Source organism: Drosophila simulans, chromosome 3L (genome assembly GCF_016746395.2).
Source record: "Drosophila simulans strain w501 chromosome 3L, Prin_Dsim_3.1, whole genome shotgun sequence".
Lineage (NCBI taxonomy): Eukaryota > Metazoa > Arthropoda > Insecta > Diptera > Drosophilidae > Drosophila > Drosophila simulans.
The window spans coordinates 3,718,065-3,735,558 of record NC_052522.2 but is presented as its reverse complement, the minus strand read 5'-3'; the positions used below and the strand labels follow the sequence as shown (position 1 = coordinate 3,735,558).

The window sequence follows — 17,494 nt, the reverse complement described above, 5'->3', positions numbered from 1 at the left end:
AAAACAGCGGAGGATGACGACTCTTGTCCACCGTTTTGTTTGTGTTTTTGTCCATTGGTTTTTGCTGTCTGCCGCTGTTTTGCTTTTGTTGCTGCCATTGTCGTTGCAACGACGGAAAGAGACGGAGCGACTGGGGAGCGACAGAGAGGGGTGCTGCAGACAGAGATAGCGAATTCCCAGTGAATTGTGAATTGCGTTCCATTAGCAGCAACCCCGAACACTTGTACTTGTGGAGACTGTGCTGCATGGGCACAGTGGAATGGGCTGTTTGTCAATTGGAGGTATTACTGTGCACAATCGCAATATTTCCCAATTTAATTTCTCTATTTAATATTAGCAGATTGGCATTTAAAAGGTGTTTTTCTGTTTCAGAGCTAGGAGTAGCTTAAAGAAAATATTTCTGCACCTGATGGCTAATCCACCCCTAATTGCCCACTGTGCAGCCCACTGTACGACAGCTGCTGGTCAAAAGAGTTGATTGTTGTTGGTTTTGCCATTGCTGCTGTTTCGGTTTTTGTTGCCTTTTCTGTTTGTTGCTGCCTCCGTACTTCCTCCATCTCTGCCCCCTTCCCTTCTTCGTTCGTTGAAATTTTCTTGCGGCGTTCGACAAATTTGTTGTTTAAAGTCGCGTGTGCTGGAAGTTGTTATTGTTATACTTTTGTTTTTTTCGCCGCTGCTTTTACATAAACAATATTTTTTGTTGTACACAAAAGTTCTGCTTCCACCGTTTTTATCTGAGTGTTTTTTTCAGGATTTTTTTCGCTTTTAATTGGATTTGATTGCTTTTGGCTGGCGGCGGCGCCTCTCAAACGAAAAATCCATGAATCTGAGAGGCTTTTTTTCCTTTTTGCTGATGTTGCTGCCGCAAATCGCATTAGTTTTTGTTACTATTTGGTTCCCAACGCTTTCCTTTCTTGTCTCACATTTATTTCGATTTTTTTCGCAGCCCATTGTTTGGCTTTACAGGCGAAACTCCCTAAACCGGATGTTCCCATAACTTGAACTACATTTCTAGTACTAAATGGCAAAATTACCATTATCATTTAGGCATTTCTTGACTTATTTTGGGTCAACTAAAAATACTAGTTAAATACTGAAGTAAATAAAGGAATATTTTATTTTTATCCATATTTTTTGCCATACTTTAACTTTAGGCGCTTTTAATAGATTTGTTTTACAGGCGTTAGACTTTCAGTTCATTTCTTTTTGCAAAGCCAGAGTTGCCCCAAAAATAAAAGTCGGGCCTCCCTCTCAGTGTGTGCGTCTCTTTCTGGCCCACGCTGCTGCCGTCTCTTTCCCATGAGAATAAAATCGCTAAACTACTGAACTGTAAATGAGGTTCAATGAACTTGCCACAAGGCGAGTGGAAGAGAGACGGAGACTGCGAGCGAGCGAGAGGGGGACAGTCGCTCTTTGTTGAAGCTTTTTCCTCATATTTTTTTTTAATATGCGCCTGCTGACGTTGCAAGTTGCCCGCGTCGTTCCACATGTGCAATGTGCAATATGCAATATGTTGCACCCTGCCCACCACCCCCTTGAGCCCCTGCAAGCCCCCTTGTCCCCGCGCCCCTGCAACCAACGCATTTGCTAATTTAATCGCCTCTCTTTCTTCTGGCGCCGTCTCTTTCGCACCCCGTTTCAATGGATGTTCATTAAAACAAATGCTGTCGACATAAAAAAATAAGTTGTATGTTGAATTCGTCGCTCTGACGAAAAAATACACATGAACATGAGCTTAATTACTTATTTTATACAACTTAAATAGAAAATTCCTGAAATTCAAAGGCAAATCGAAATAGTTTTTATTTTATTAAGCTGATAAAAGCAGTTTGTATGTTAGCTGTGACGTTTTGAACCAAATGGGTGACTTTTATATATATTTTTTGTAGTGTTTGTTTTTCACTGCCTTTAGCAACAAATGTTCCCCATTCAGCCCCCACCTCCCCCCTTTCCTCGCCACTTCCTGAGCCCTCTTCAGTTCTCGCCTGGCCGCCTTTTTAATGCGAGTCGCGCGCCAAATTCACAAAACCGAAATAATAAAAAAAAGTAAAAAGTTAACTAACTGCCGACTCAAAACAGAATCGAAGCTAACGAGCCAAAAGTCAGTGCACTGGAACAGGCAACTCAAACAACCACAAAACATCGGACAGCGGACCACAAAAGCCTAGTTACAGTTACTCTTAGCCAAGATTTCGCCCAGCGCTGTTCTGGTTAACAACTCACTACAATTCCTATCGACTTTGTGGGCCAGCAGACCAGGCAAGAAATTAAAAAATATTTATACGGGCACTTTTTACGACGGACAGTCATTAAATGGTGCTTAAATTGGAGTTATCATATTGGGAAAGTTTTCACCTATATTTCCAGTTTGCTATTTTCTGAAATGAATCATATTATATCGTATGAAACATTCTCTAAAGATTCTTAAATATTCTTAATACGAAATGCTGGCACTCAAAGATCAAGAAAAAGTGAAAACAAGCAGAACGAGTCGAATTAAAGGAGGGAACACGAATTGAATTTTAATTCGCCGCATTTATGAGATTCTTCCCCTGTGTACCGCCCTTTGTACCTTCGGGTTCTCCTTTATGTATATCTTCAGGTTCCAGCTGTCGTGCATGGTTTATTATTTTTTCTTCGATTTCCAGGATGGTGGTGGTGCCCCTTTGTGTGTATCCTGTCATCATCATAATCTTGCCGCAATTCCGCTTACCTGTGCACTTTGCGTGTCTGCTGTTCTCCCTTTCTTCAATCCTCCAATTCTCCGATTCTCCCTTTTTGGTCTGAACCTTTCAACTGAACGAAGTTACCTACCTGCGTTCCAATATGCATTCTAATAAGATTTTCTCCAACTCGAGCTGACTCAACTCGTTGCCCTTTGACCTTCCCGCGAGCTTTCGAAAGGGTAAGAAGGGGGGATTTTAAATTCTGTGGGGAAACTTTTTGGCTTTCCATTCGAGTTTGAGTTTCGGCTTGTCTGAGCTGCAAAAAGGATTTGTTTCACCAGCGGGATTTAAATGCATTTTCGCACTTTGTTCTGCGGGTCTGCTTCTTAGTTCTTTTTGCTCGGATTTTCAAAATGCGATTTATTTTTCAACGTATTTTCTTTGGGTAAATTGTAAGCTTTTAAGCAGAGTCTAATTTGTAATGAGATCATCTCTACTTTGCTAGTGCTAATTAAATTAAAATTTCCTAGTAATTTTTGTTCGAAAATTTAAATGTAGATATGTGATCAGTTTTCTCTACTTATTTCGATTATCGCCACAATTTACCCCTTTCGCTTATCTTAAAGAGCTGAAAATTGGCTGGGAAAGTAGCTCCCCTCGTGTGTTTAACCCCTTTCCTTCAACCCACTTGGCTTGGTTACACTCGATTTCCCCACGGACACTTCAATTCGAAGTGCTCTCCCTTCGGCTGCCTCGTCCTTGTCCGTTTCCTTTGTTGCCTTTGGCCATCCTCCAGAAATCCTTTGGAGCCCTTTTCCCTCCTGCCCGTCGTTTTAGCTTCTTTTGTTTCAGTTCGAGTGGAGCAGTGGTGCAGTGCACATGATGATGCTCCATTTCCTTGGATGGATTTCCATCAACTCCATCAGTGCGCTTCTCACTCTGTTTTCACACCGGGTTTTTCACATCTTTTTGGCATGGAAAATCTTCACCAGCTGTTGGCAATTGCAGCGTTTTTGATGATGACAACGTCAAGTGGTTGCGTTCTGTGTGTTTTTATTGTGGCTTTTGTGGCATTTGTGCAAAATGCTGCATTTCTCGAAGGGACACCCATGTAAGGAATATTGTTGTTGATTGTGTTATTTTACAACTGACCAAATGCTGACCAAGTTGTTGAGTAAATGGACTAAGCAATCAATAACTATTCAATTTGATACAAGTTTGCTTGCTTTAAATATACAATTGTGAATATGAAGAGAGGTGAAAAGAGAAGGCGTGGTTTTTGTTGCCTTTTGATACAAACCTTGTGCTATTCAGAGATATTAGACGGGCAATTAAAGCAATCTAAAGAGAAACATAAATATGCAAAATTCGCGGCTAAATCAAGTGACAAGTGCCTAGTTAAACTGCGGTTTTTGTTGCCTGCTGCCCCAGAAAGCACGGCAACTTGCAACAAAAAAAGCCCGCCAACAACAAGCAACCTCATTTTAATTGCAGCAATTAAGGCGCCGAAAGAAAAGTGAAACCCTTGAAAAAGTGACACAAGAAGAGTGAAGTGGGGGTGAAAAGCGTAGAAAACCCAGGAAAAGCCACGCACACGGGCGTGCTAACCGCCAATTAGCCGAACAGCCAAAGTCACGTGACAATGAAGGAGTAAGAGTGTTTCCCACTCGACAATCATGTCGCTGCGCAGCAACAAGTTGCACAGCCAACAGTCGACGGCCAGCAGCAACAGCAACGGCAGCAACAGTAGCGGCAACAGCGGCAGCAACAGCAACGTGCAGCAGCAACATCCACCGATGGCGTACCAGCAGCAGCAGCAGCAACTGCTGCAACAGCTGCAGCAGCAGCAGAAGTTCCAGGCGCAGCAGCGGGGCAACACCAGTCGCAATAATCTGGCCACTTTGGTGGCGGCCATCAATGGACACGACGGTGGTCAGAACTCACCCGGCAACAGTGGCTATCAACTGTCACCCGCTGCGGCCTCCAGGGTGGCCCATGCTCCGCCCCACTCGCCGCTGGGTCCACCCTCGTACTCCGCTGCCACCGCTCAGTCCGCCTTCAGCTACTACGGACAGCATCAGCAACATCAGATGCAACTGAACCACAATTACCAGCAACAGCAGCAGCAGCAGCAACAGTTTCAGTTGCAGCAGCAACAGCAGCAGCTGCAGCTACCACCGCCCGATCTCACCGATGGCATCGATCATCCCTCCGCCCAGGCTGCCACGCCCCCGGACTCGCCAAACGCCCAGTCCACTGGCCCATCGGATCTGGAGCAGCAGCTCTGTGTGGTCGCCAAGATGCAGAAGTCGGTGACCATAACAGTCACGCCGCAGCGCAGCAACTCCATGGACTTCCTCAACTTCGAGGAGAAGCGTCAGCTCATCGCCTCGTCGTTATCCTTATCGGATATCCTGCACAGCAGCAACGCGCAGCAGCAGCAGCAGGCGGCCAAGGATGGACTGGCCATCAACGGGGGGCAGTGCGGTAAGTTTGCGATGGTTTTCATTGCGGAAATATAAATAGGGATTGTTGTATGGCATCTCAAACTTTGGAATATTATATGTAAAGTCTTGCAAAGTAGTAGAATTATTCTTGAAGTTATGAAGAAGATTTTCTTCTAAACAGCTCTTTAATATTTTTAAACTTTTATTTACTGGTTCGCTTTTAAAACGCCTGTGTAAAATGTCCCCTTTAAACTCATGTTTGTTTTTAAAACTGAATCAATTTTAAAGGGGGAACCGCATTCCATTGGAGCTACACCCTTTGGACCGCACCCTCGAAATTCCCATTCCCCTTTCCCCTACCCCTTCCCCTACCCCTCTGTATGTCACACCTGATGTGTGTGCAGTGCGCACAAAAGAAGAATTAAAGCTGTGCCCTCTGCCAGAATCTCCCCCGCTGTCGTTCAGCATATTGTTTCGCTTTAGGCATCAGATAAAAGCGTTGACAAACCCAATCCGCTGCCAAACGCAGCCCCGCCCCGTTTTTCCACCAACCGCCCACAATCGCAGAGTCAAGTGCAGTGAACCATTTTGGGGCCCGTCGACGGGCAAACACAAATGGGAAAATGGGAAACGAAAAACGATGAAAAAAAGCACATTTCCGTTCTGCATTGAAGTGTAAAAAACGAATTAACAAAAAAAAGAAGTATGGGGGTTAAAGTTTGAAATGTGCATGCAAACAAAAACTTCTTTAACAGATGTTTAAATGAATTATATTCAAACTGAAGTGAATGTAACTGAATAGTATCATTTCCTTAAATTCTTTTAACTTCAATTTAAATTCGAATTTTTTCTTTATTTATTTATTTTTCCGTGAAACAAGTTATATTATGCATATATATTTAAATATCTTTATCACTGGGCACAGTTTGATTTATGCTCTCTTATTTAATGTGCCCCTTTTATTTGCCACCTTTTTATTGGGCTCATTCAACAAGTCATCGTGGCAATCATTTGTGCCCCATATCCGATTACCGTGACATGTCAATACAAATCACCGTGGACCAACTTAACCCACTTACCCGCTGGCATTTCTTTCGCTATTTTATTTATTTATATATATATAAATATCACAGATATACTTCGAGTTGAGTGACTCATAATAATCGGGCATCATCAATCAAAGCAAACTTAATTCCAGTCGAGAGAGAAAATAAAATAATAAAGCCCCCAAATGAGCTTGTTGACTATTTTTAGACAGATTAGCTAACTTTCGGGGGGCAACTCTCGCATTATTGGCATCTAAAGATGCAATTAAAGTGCTTTGCACTTGCCTTTGTCTCAGTCTCAGTTTCTTCTGAAGATTTCAAGTTCAAGTGGAGAATGGAAATGGCTCTTTAATGCGTCTGGAAAAAACAAATTAAAACCAGATAGGAGATGGATGGATGTGGGCTAATTCAGTGTGTCAAACCAGAGTGGATGATTCATTCCAGTTATGTGAGGAGGTTGGATGTACGTAAACACAGGTGTTCAACGCAAGGTGCACGACAAAAAAATAAAATATATATTAAAATAGAGATTATGCTCTGATCTTGATTGATATGAAGTTTAATAAATGAAAGTTAGGCGTCAGATTTGAATGTCATTTTATATTTGAAATTTAGTAAGATCACATGTCAAGATATTTTCAACACAAAATGATTAGTAATGGATGTATCTATAAAGTTACCAAAGTAAGTTACTTATGATCATATATTTATAGCCACATTGTGGTTAACCACAAAACTGGTGTCCAATTGTTTTCTGTGCATGTGTGGAAGTCAACGTCTTTGTTTCTGTGTGGTTTTGTTTTATTTTCTTATTGTTGTTTGACTGCTTTTGGTTTAGCCGCATTCCTTGAATATTTTTGCAATTATTTTGTTTAAAAGTGGTGTCGATTAAATCGAGTTTTCTGTTTTACGTGTTGCTTTCATTGCAGTTGTGATGTGATGTGCGAAATTGTCAAGCATTTATATAACAACTGCCTTTATAGCCTGGTCATCAATTGATCACCGAATTAAAAGCTTCCCCTCCAAATGACTTGTGTGTTATTTCCCATGGCATTTGTGTGTTTTATTGTTATTTGCAAAAATTGTAAAATCAATAAGAAAAAAACCGGGGTGGAAACCGGCGATGGGAATTTACGATGTTCAATTACTGGTTCGCAAAAAAGGCGAACAACAAATTGCCTTCAATAAAGCATAAATCGAACTAACTGCCGATCCCCTTACCCATTTGCCACCTGAAAACGCTTTTCAATTTAGTTTCAATTCATTTTCCCTGGCGGGCAAGTCTTCTGGAAATTGTTCACCCTTTTTTTTTGCCCAGCTGTGCAAATCAATAGACGCTGCTGTTCTAGTAGAATTATTCTTTCCAATTTTCCATCGTAATAAGGCCATAAACTCCATACAATGTCGTCGCTTCACCTAAAATTTGATTCGATTCTGAACTTGTTTCTGTATTTTTTGCTGCCCGTTTTTCTATTTTCAATTTGCACGCCAATTTCGCTGTCAGATCTACAGTTACTGCCCATTAGCCGTAAAAAACACAGTAGCCATAAAAGTGGAGTGCTGAAATGAGGAGGCAAGTCGAGTTGACTGGAGCTGAAAGCCGACGGACGCCAAAAAGCAAACAAAGTTGTCGAAACGGTAGCAGGAATAATAATAACAAAGTCAGGCAAATCAGGCACATATGCGCGGAATAATCTCTTTAACCCATTAGAGTATTTATTTATAAAAAACATTAAAAACAGTAAGAATTATCTATTAACTATTAATGACTTTAATTTGCTAGCAGGCCAATCTATCTTCCCAAACTTTATATACTATAAATTTAGTAGAGTGGTAGAAACGTGCCGCTTATAAAAAGCCTATAAACAACATGTGAGCACTTAATTCTGCCACAAAAACTGGGGGTTAATGACGAACTTGAAACTTGACACATGAAGTGGGCTCCAAATGGGGGATAAAGAGGAGCAGTCTCCAGCTTTTGTCGGTTTTTTTTGAAGGGGATGTGTCCTGTGTTCCGCTATTTATACACTACAAAAGACAGGTAGACAATGGAAACCCACTGGAAACTGCGTATCCTGGCTTCCTTCGCTCTCTTTAACCCACTCATTTTTGGCATCCAAATTTAGTTTCCTTTTTTTTGCGACTGACGTTCATTGGGGCAAAATTTGGCCATGCTGTCTCTTTTCTTTTTGAATTTATGGGGCCATAATCGAACCGAATGGAATTAATCAATATATCGGCGTCAAAATGTTTGGCTGATTAGAATTCTTCTATTTTTGGCCTGTCTGCCGCAGAGGGAAGTGGGCGTTTTTACAATCTTGAATTTGGATTCTTACGTAAGCCTCTCTGCGTGTTTACATTTATTTTGCGTTCTTGTGTGTGGGTTCAATCGAAGGTGCTAATTGCATTTGGCCAGAAATGATTACTATTGATTACTGTAGATGATTATCCACTTCATCAGCGAAGTGCGAAATATTTTGTAATTTTTAAAAGATTTTTAATATTTTTTTTGTCGCTGTCTTTGGTTTTCAGTTGCGATAAACTTTCTGAGTCACCGAGCGGTGTTCTCTTTGCATTGCTTTGAGTTGGTACTTTTGTTTGGGAACTGTGGCTTTGGTTACTGCCAGATAAGAGTTGTTTGCATAAAACGTGAGTTTACCCATGATTGATAAGTATTTATTTACTGGTCGATTGGGGTATCGGAAGATTGCTCACTGGGTTTTTTTTGCACTATGCGAAATGCGAAGAATTTGAGGAAATAGAGGTTGTGCTTTTAAGGCACAAAATATCATAGAATGTAGCCTTTAACAATTCCCAGTGCCACAACCTGAATTTATCTTGAAAACCTTTATAAGTTCATGTTAGCCGCCGGCTTAAACTTCATTTCACAAGTTTTGAAAGCGTTTTAACACATTTACCTGACAGCTTCTTGAACAAAAAGCTTCGGCAATAAACTTAGAAACCAGGTAACCAATCGAAGCCATGACCCATTGATGATCCGAGGAATATGATTAATGAACCGACGTCTGTAATGACCCACGGCCAACTCACTTAGTGCCACTAACTTGGTCCAGAGTACGTTGAATACTATAGCTATATTTCTATATATGTATGTGTCCCATAGTGCCATCGAACAATGATCGATCACATTGAATGGACCGCACCCAGGCCAAATAAAACATAAAGCCAACACGACGGCCATTAATCAGGAAAATGTTTATGTTAATCGGTCAATCGACAGAGTTCAGCACAAAAAGTGCTGCATTCAAAAGAACCCCAATCCATTCAACAAAGATTGCAATTTGCTTGCTGTTAATGGCTGAATATGTATGAGTCTGTGTAAACTTCAATTTGATTGTGAATAAAAATGCGTGAATATGTAATGATTGCAGGGAAAAAATCCTGCAAAAATATAAAAATAAGAAAATGCTATGAAATTTGCTCTTATAAAAGTCTGAGGAACTGAGGAACATCTATAAATCCAAAACTGGTCTCTCAGTGCATTTATGTATTCAGATTTGTGTCTGTCAGTATTCATCTGGTTGCTGCGCTTAATTAATGAGTAGGAACTGCGAATGATGGCCAGACAGAGGAAGCTGCATTGCAGGTCAAGAGTTTTTGGGATCCAGTCCATTTCAAAATTGATATCACTTCGCCCTGTCTCTTGCACACTTACGCTGTCCGTCTCTTTCCGGCGGGACAGATATGTAGACTAAGTACAGTCTGTGCAAAATGTGTCAAAGTTTGCTGCTCATTTCCGTTGAGTGTCATCATCGTCAACGTCGTCGTCATTATCATCCTGTGCAGACATCCGACCAGACATTGTCCAGGTGTCGGATTCTGTTTGCGTTGCCATTTTCCATCCTACCCACTTTTCCCAGATTTCCCTTATCTGTCTGGCTGTTGGCCAATTTGACAGTTGGAAAGTTTGCCACTCAACGGCGGACAAAGTTTTTCCGATGTGAAAAACTGTTTGCCAGCCATTGCAAAAATATCAATTAACAGTAGTTAAAGTTTGTCTTTTGTGTTAAGAATTTACATTCAAAAGATATTGATGTTTAAGATGCATTCAGATGGCTCAAAGTTTTACAGTCAATTTAAGATGGGCTGCATAAATTTATTTGCTTTTACCGCAAGCTTAAAGCAAGGGGAATAATTAAATCACAAATATTTAAAGTAATTTATTCTGATTGCTTACTTGTTATTTTCTCATACATGTTGAACAATTTATATGCAAATTTCCAGACAACTTTAAGGCTCTGACGCAAATTAGTTTATCAACATTTTCAACTTTCTGTAGTTTGTGTACTTATATTTTCCTATTTTTTTGTACTATTGTACTTTGCTGGCTGTAAAACAATGTAAACAATGTACTGAAAATTGGCTTAGATTTTAATAAGAATGTTATGCAAAAATTCTCTGTTGCTAGCCAGCAAAAAGAAGAAAATACAATGCAAAGTTAAATAACCCTGACATACATTTGCGGAAATTATTTTGTGAGCTGATTAAACAAATGCCAAATAAAAGCGAACAATTTTTCAAGGATTTTTAATTAAAATGTGCTGTGTGCTCAAATTGAAGTTCAATTTTATTTTTATAGGTCGATGATTGAAATTCATTTGGCCATTACAGAAAAACATTTTTATGTCTTGCTTGGGGGCTTTATTTGCATTTCAAAATATCTTGTAAGTTGTTTGTAAATATTTATCTTCGATTTCGTAGACGATAGGACATTGAACCTTGTTTAAATAAAGATAAATGAACAACAGAGTAATGTAAGTAATATGTGGAAATTTGAGACCCTACCCTTGAGATTTTCTCAATTTTTTCTCCAACACACGAGGCAATTAAGCCGATGACGATGTTCATGTCTATTTATAAAACCCTTCGGAAGATGTCAAATGTCAATGCAATTAGCGGCGTGCATTTTATAAGCGTCCAACTGGGCGTATGAGGGATTTTATTAGAGCTGGAAAAAAGAAAATATAGAAAATGGAAGGCAGCTGCAAAGTCTTTGACGATTTATGGCCAAGCATTTAATATGCAATTTGTTATTGTTCATTCGTTCGATCGTCGCATGATTCATTGCCATTCCATTATTCATAAAGTCTCCTTCTCCGTTTAATTTGAACGATTCTTAGCCACACGAATTTCGACCAATTACGTGCTCTCTCTCTCTCTGTAGGGAGAAATGCGGAGAAACATAGAGAAATGGAGAAACGGATGGGGCAGAGAAGCCGGGAATCAGTTCTGAAATTGGTTTCATAATTGACTTTGACACAGACGCCGGCAATTTGCCGGCAAATAATGGGAATTGTGCCTGCAACGGCATACAATTAGCTGCAACTTTGATTGCCTTGGGTTTAGGTGAATAAGATGCTTGAAATCATGGGTATTTTTGTATTGGAATTTGATGACAATAAATCTCGAATGGCAGGTGAAAGATGCTATTAGGCATTCCAGCAGTATTTTAAAATTATTTATAAATATTCAAGTTTGCTGCTTGATCATTTCACTCTCTGTTATTTTTAGAGATCTTAATAATCAGTAAATCTATATAGTGACCATAGTAATTTAGCTGTCATTCACTCTGCTCAATGTCAACAACTATCGAGGAGCGGTGTAAAGTGATTCGGATTTTGTCATTGCCGATGACTATGCTTCAATGCTTCGGTTCATTCACGAACTGTATACGAAAATAAACAAATTCAAATCAATACAACACCCCACACCGCCATGTTTTCCCTTTGCTGCGCAACGTTGCGTATACGTAATGCGATTTTAAAATTTTGTGCATGTGCATTTGACTGGCGATGCTTTTTCGATACCTTGCCCAACTACGTGCCACCGGGCGTGACCTATACCCCTCACCCCCTGAACGAACCCCTTTCACTTGCCAATTCGATTGCACACGATTACATTTAATTTCAGGCTTCATATTGCAATCAAATCGACATTAGACCGGGCCCACAAATTGCCAGCGACTCGGTGTGCGTTCAATTCATTTGTAATTGCCATTGCCTGGCTTCAATTAGTGCCGAATAACCTTCAAAAAAACAGAAAAACAAGGCACACCGAAAATGTATTTTATAAGAAATTAGCATGGGGTGCAAATTAGAGAAAATTGCAATTTATTTTTTACACAATTTGTTACACTTTTTCTTTTCTCTGCGAGTGTTTCACTTTCCGCCAAAGGCTTCAACCTGTCTGACATTTTGGCCATGTTTTTTTCTCGCTAGAGATGAGCCGTGCTTTGAATTAAGTCTTGAAGATAATAATTTATTTACGCTTTAAAGTTACCAAAAAAAAAAAGGTATGCGAAATTATTTGTTAGTATAATGTTTCGAGTGTGCAGGGAAATTTACATTTACAGATGTTTACGATAATAATAATACATTTTTCTCACGCACCCACCACCAATACATTACTCTTATTCGCTGTAATTAACTTTTGGTTTGTTTTTGTGGGATTTCAGCTTTGACATGTTGTGTCAGCCTCAGTCTCTGAATATTTCACTCACTTTTGCTTTTGTGGTAACTTACTCGTTGGCTCAAATACAAAATGTGTTGCATGCGATAAAGTCGTAGATATAATTTATATACCTCTGACTTTGTTAGTTGCCTAAAATCCCCGGCTTAAGTTTATTTCTCAGCTCTTCTTCTTTGTGTTATTTTAACAAATTGTTGAGCACATCACGTTGTGCAAATAAATTCCCCCATGTTATTGTTAGCTGTCCGTTTTTTATACTCTTATATTTATTCTTCGTGTTTGCGGTGTAGTTATCAGCGACGATTTTTGTTTATTTATAAGCGAGTAGTGCGCTTTAAAGTGGAACACGCCAATTGACATTTTACGTAGAACGGAATTCGTACACCTTCAATAGATCGTGCATGTAGGTAAGATCAAAGGTTACGAACAGATGTACCATATAAGAAATGAACAAGTTTAATGTATAAAAACCAAAGCTTCTTTAAGCTGCAAATTCAAGCGAAAATACATACGTTTTGAACCCTTTGCATATAAATCCAGCTTAAACATTCATAATTTGTGTGCTCGTAATAATTTATCCGCATATCGAATGGATGTTTTCATACTTTTACTCCTTGACTCTCATCTGGTTGCCAGTTTATGGCTTGTTTTTTACCCAAGTACTGTGTTTTCCCTACCCCCTTTGAGGTTCCACCCATCCATCCATCGTGCAACATACCTACAACAATGAGAAGAAAACATTTTTCCAGCAAGAGTCAGCCATATTTCTTGGGTTTTCTCTCTGCCTCTTTAACTGTCTCGCTTTTGGCCTCAAGCGAATCTGGCGGGCGCCCCGAAAAATTTGAGACCCACTACAGTGGTTACTCTTAAAGTGGATACTTCATAAAATACATGGAATAAATATCTAAATATTCCTAATATATTATAGGTTCATAAACACAAACATTAGTTATTCATATTAAATAGTCAGATTTATTCATCTGTGAATAATTCTTTTTATCAATGCCTTACTGGTAACAAAAAACTGCCGCTCAAGCGAGAATAGCAGCGAAAACAATAACAGCAACAACAAGCGAACAATGACAACAACTTTCGCGAAAACCCGTTTTCCACGCGTTCGCATAGCAATACTTTTTTTTGATTTTGTTGCTGTTTTTTATGATATTGTTGCTGTTGCTTTTGCCGCGCCCTTCACTGGCTTTTGTTGTACTTGTTGTTGTTGTACTCGTTGACGCTTTTTTTCGAAGCCAAAATCTTGGAAGCTGCTGCATTCATTCAAACGTCCAACGAAGCTCCCCAAAACCGGTTCTCGCCACAGAAAATCGTGTAAAGAAAATGAAATAAAAATATTATAATGACGACAACGTCGACTGCGTTGTTTATTTTCGTGTGTTTTGCATATAGCGCACATTATTTGCCTTATTTTGTATTTGGTTTTCCCTTTGGGCCATAAAAAAAAATAAAGAACGGGGAAACAGCCGCGGAAATTGGGGAAGACGCGTCCGAAATTGCCATTTCGTCTTAACAATTTCTGGTCTCGTGCTGAGATTCTGATGATGTGTAATCTGTTTACCAGCCGGGTTGGGTATGCCGATTTTTTGGTCTTTTGGACTGGGAAACAAATTAGTTTGAAATTAATTAGCTGCTCGGTGTGGGAAGATGCAGGGGTCTATTTATTCCCAGCCATATGAATAAATGAATTAAAACAAACATCGTGAAAAGCAGTGGTATAAATTAAGTCATTTTCCTTTGCATGTGAATTAAACCAATTATAAGTTAATTATTTTAGGACTTAAAGGTTGAAGTGATTTTAAAGATGAGCTGGAATACTTTTAAAATATAAACAAATATCCTAACATTTGCACAGTTTTTATATTTAATGAATTATTTAGTGACTGTTGAAATTTCTTTCCAACTAAATATGTTCACCAAGTGAATTTGTCACCCAATTTTCCGGGTATTTTCCGCATTTCCCCCGCCGCTGCGCGATTCTCTTTGTTGGCGCCATTCGAAATGAGTCGAAGATTTTCCTAGCTGTTATTCTTTGTGGGGCGTCTGCTGCTGGCCAAAGTAATTCCCTCAAAGTGGCACACATTTGCGAGATACACAAAACGAAACCAGAAGCAACTTAAAGATGCTGGACTCACTTCTTGTGTCCCCCCTGCCGCCCAGTTTTTATTATGTAACTGGCTGCTGCTGCTGTTGACCAACAATTGACCACAATTGGAGCAGTCGCTGCGAGAGAAGCCCAGTTATGGTAAGAAGATCAGGAAGCCAAATAGTTGTTAGCCCATTTGCAGTAGTTTTACAGTTGGTTCCCCTTTATTTTTCTACCTCAAAGTCCCCAGCCCTCCCCGCATTTTTCTCCTATGCTCAGGTAGCCTAATTTCAACGCTTCAATGCAGGCAGCACTTCAAAGTTTTTCACCATGTGGGTGTAGTCTTTTTTATGCCAGAGCTTATCTGAAAAAGCAGCATCAACAGCAGGGAAAAGTGGGCGGGATTGGTCGGTCCGACTTCGGAATGAGTCGACATATCTAGTGCTGTTTTTGTTGACTTTTCTTTGCCTTATCTTCATCCTTTTGCTTGTGTACTGGTATGTATTTCTCCCATTTCCTCGGCATCAATTGTTTGGGTAAGAGATTTCCCAATGCAAACTGACATGGAGCCTCAAATAGCAGAGTAGGAATTTAAATATTTGTCCAGTTGAAGGAATAAATACAGAGATTCCCCTGGGAAACTTCATTCGCTTGACTGAATATATTTATAAGCCTTTTACGTTCAATTTAAAGTTTATCTGTTGCGTTTGATCAAAGGGAAAAGGCATTGATGGGTTGTTCAAATTCGGAATACATATTTAAAATTGGAAAGTACATTTAATTTTGCTTAATTTGAAGTGAAATTTGCCGTTCATTTTTATACAATAATTTGTTTAAAAATCCTCCCTTTTAATGACCTGAGTAATAGGATTTTACGCACCGTTGGCAGTGCACTTTGTATTTCTTTGTTGTGAATAAATCCATTACTGAATTCCTAGCTTGCAAAGCATTTCGCTAATGATTGCACAATCGTATGAAATTGCAGTTTGCACACATATTTCAGGAAAAGCAAAAAAAAAAAAACAAAAAAATACATTCCGCCGCAGTAGCGGTAAAAGTGGGCGTGGAATGCGTCCATTTAATAACCGGTGGCCCAAAATGGGGGAACGCCCGCTTCCGTTTCCGGCAGAGCGTTTTCATTGAAATGTTTGCCATGTATGCTAATTACTAACTGTGCCCCTCTTCGTTTTCGTTTTCGAATGCAGCTAAGAAACAGAATGGAGCTGCCATACGCACAAATAGCCTGGGCTCGGGCACTAGGACGCCACCTTTGGAAAGGAAGAGCAAACTCAGTGCCCTGGGCAGATTCTTCAAGCCCTGGAAATGGCGACGGAAAAAGAAGAGCGAGAAGTTCGAGGCGGCCTCCAAATGTAAGTAAATCAGAAGATGCCTTAAAATATAGTATTCTTAATATCAATTAATATGATTTTCTTTAGCCCTGGAGCGTAAGATTTCTGTGCGTGCCAATCGTGATGAGCTAGTGCAAAAGGGGATTCTAATGCCTGAGAGTCCCCTGGGCAATATTCCAGAACCAGGTGAGTTTTCAAAAGTATTAGAACTTAAAGGTTACAGAGTCATTTGAAATAGTCCTTACTTAAATTTTAGTTAGAATGGATCAAATATTTTATTAATTTTATTGAATTTTTACATAAATCAAATGGGGCTATATATATAAAAGTAAAGTCCCATAAAACTCGAGCTGAAATATACATTTGCTATATCTCTTAATGCGTGCCAATCGCACAAATTAACTTGCTGATTATTCCCACAACTTTCGGAGACCCCCATCCATTTCTTTTGTTTTATTTGTGCCCCTCTTTAGTTTCTTCTGTTTTATTTGCCATGTGCAACAAAACTTTTTGTTAGCTGCCAATTGCTGGCAAGTTTTGCTTACGGCTTAGCCAGAAGAGCAGCAAAAGCAAAGCGCAAGCATAACGGAAATTGGCCATAAGCCACGCACGATATAGCCAAGGCTTATAGTGTGATATCCCCCCCCTCGAAGCCACCTCCCCCATCTGCCCGATCTGCGTAACTAGACAGGTTAGCACTCTGCTAAATTGTTTGCTTGCCAAAGAAGAAGCGTCTTCCTTCCGCTTGAGTTGCGTAGTTGAGCTGTGGCAGGCAGCAGGCAGCTCGTCAATTGGCCGTGTTGTGGTGAAAGACGAAAACAAATGGGGCTGTACAGAGAGAGAAAATAACCTATAGATGCTAAAGAATTAGCGCTTGAGCGTATAAAGATGCTGAAGAATTCGCGTTTTAACTAATATTTCGCTAAGTGCAAAGGAAGCGAAGGAGGCACATAAGGTGGCAATTGGGGCGTGGACCTCAAGGAGGCGCCTTGTCAGCGGACTTTACGAGTTGCTGTCTCGTCGCCAAGTCGCGACTTTTCCGCTAAATGTCAATTAATCAGTGGCGGCTAATTGTCCATGCCCATGGCCAGTTGAGGCATCCAAGGGGAAACAAGACAAGAACCAGCCGTCCACAATAAAACGCGAAATGCATTCAAATGAGATTGTGGAGGAAAAGGAAAGGGGGCGGTGGGCTGTGCTGCAAGAATCCCGAACCTACCTCAACTTTGAGCTGCTTGCGGCAGGCAAAGCAAGCAGTTTTATGCCGCCACTCGACCACAGATGGCGACACTCAGAGAAAGGCTTTCGCCAAGAGAAAGCTGTCGCTATATACACCTTAAATAGAGCTTTTATGAATGGGTAGTGTTATCTAAAGCGGTGTTCTGATAAATATTTCTGA

At 40.1% G+C, this 17,494-nt stretch overlaps 1 protein-coding gene across 11 annotated transcripts in view; it reads left to right on the top strand.

The window, feature by feature from the left end:
* Positions 1-17,494, top strand: part of LOC6736659 (protein nutcracker) — a 91,251-nt gene that overhangs the window by 21,219 nt on the left and 52,538 nt on the right. For 6 of the 11 annotated variants that reach the window (XM_044922967.1, XM_016170286.3, XM_016170279.3 and 3 more), the window contains 2 exons: positions 15,952-16,116; positions 16,183-16,281. In XM_044922967.1, the coding sequence (XP_044778902.1) occupies positions 15,952-16,116; positions 16,183-16,281 (264 nt within the window). Of the gene's footprint in view, positions 1-4,160; positions 5,154-15,951; positions 16,117-16,182; positions 16,282-17,494 lie in introns of all 11 variants that reach the window. The other 5 variants (XM_016170290.3, XM_016170281.3, XM_016170280.3 and 2 more) reach the window with 1 other exon arrangement.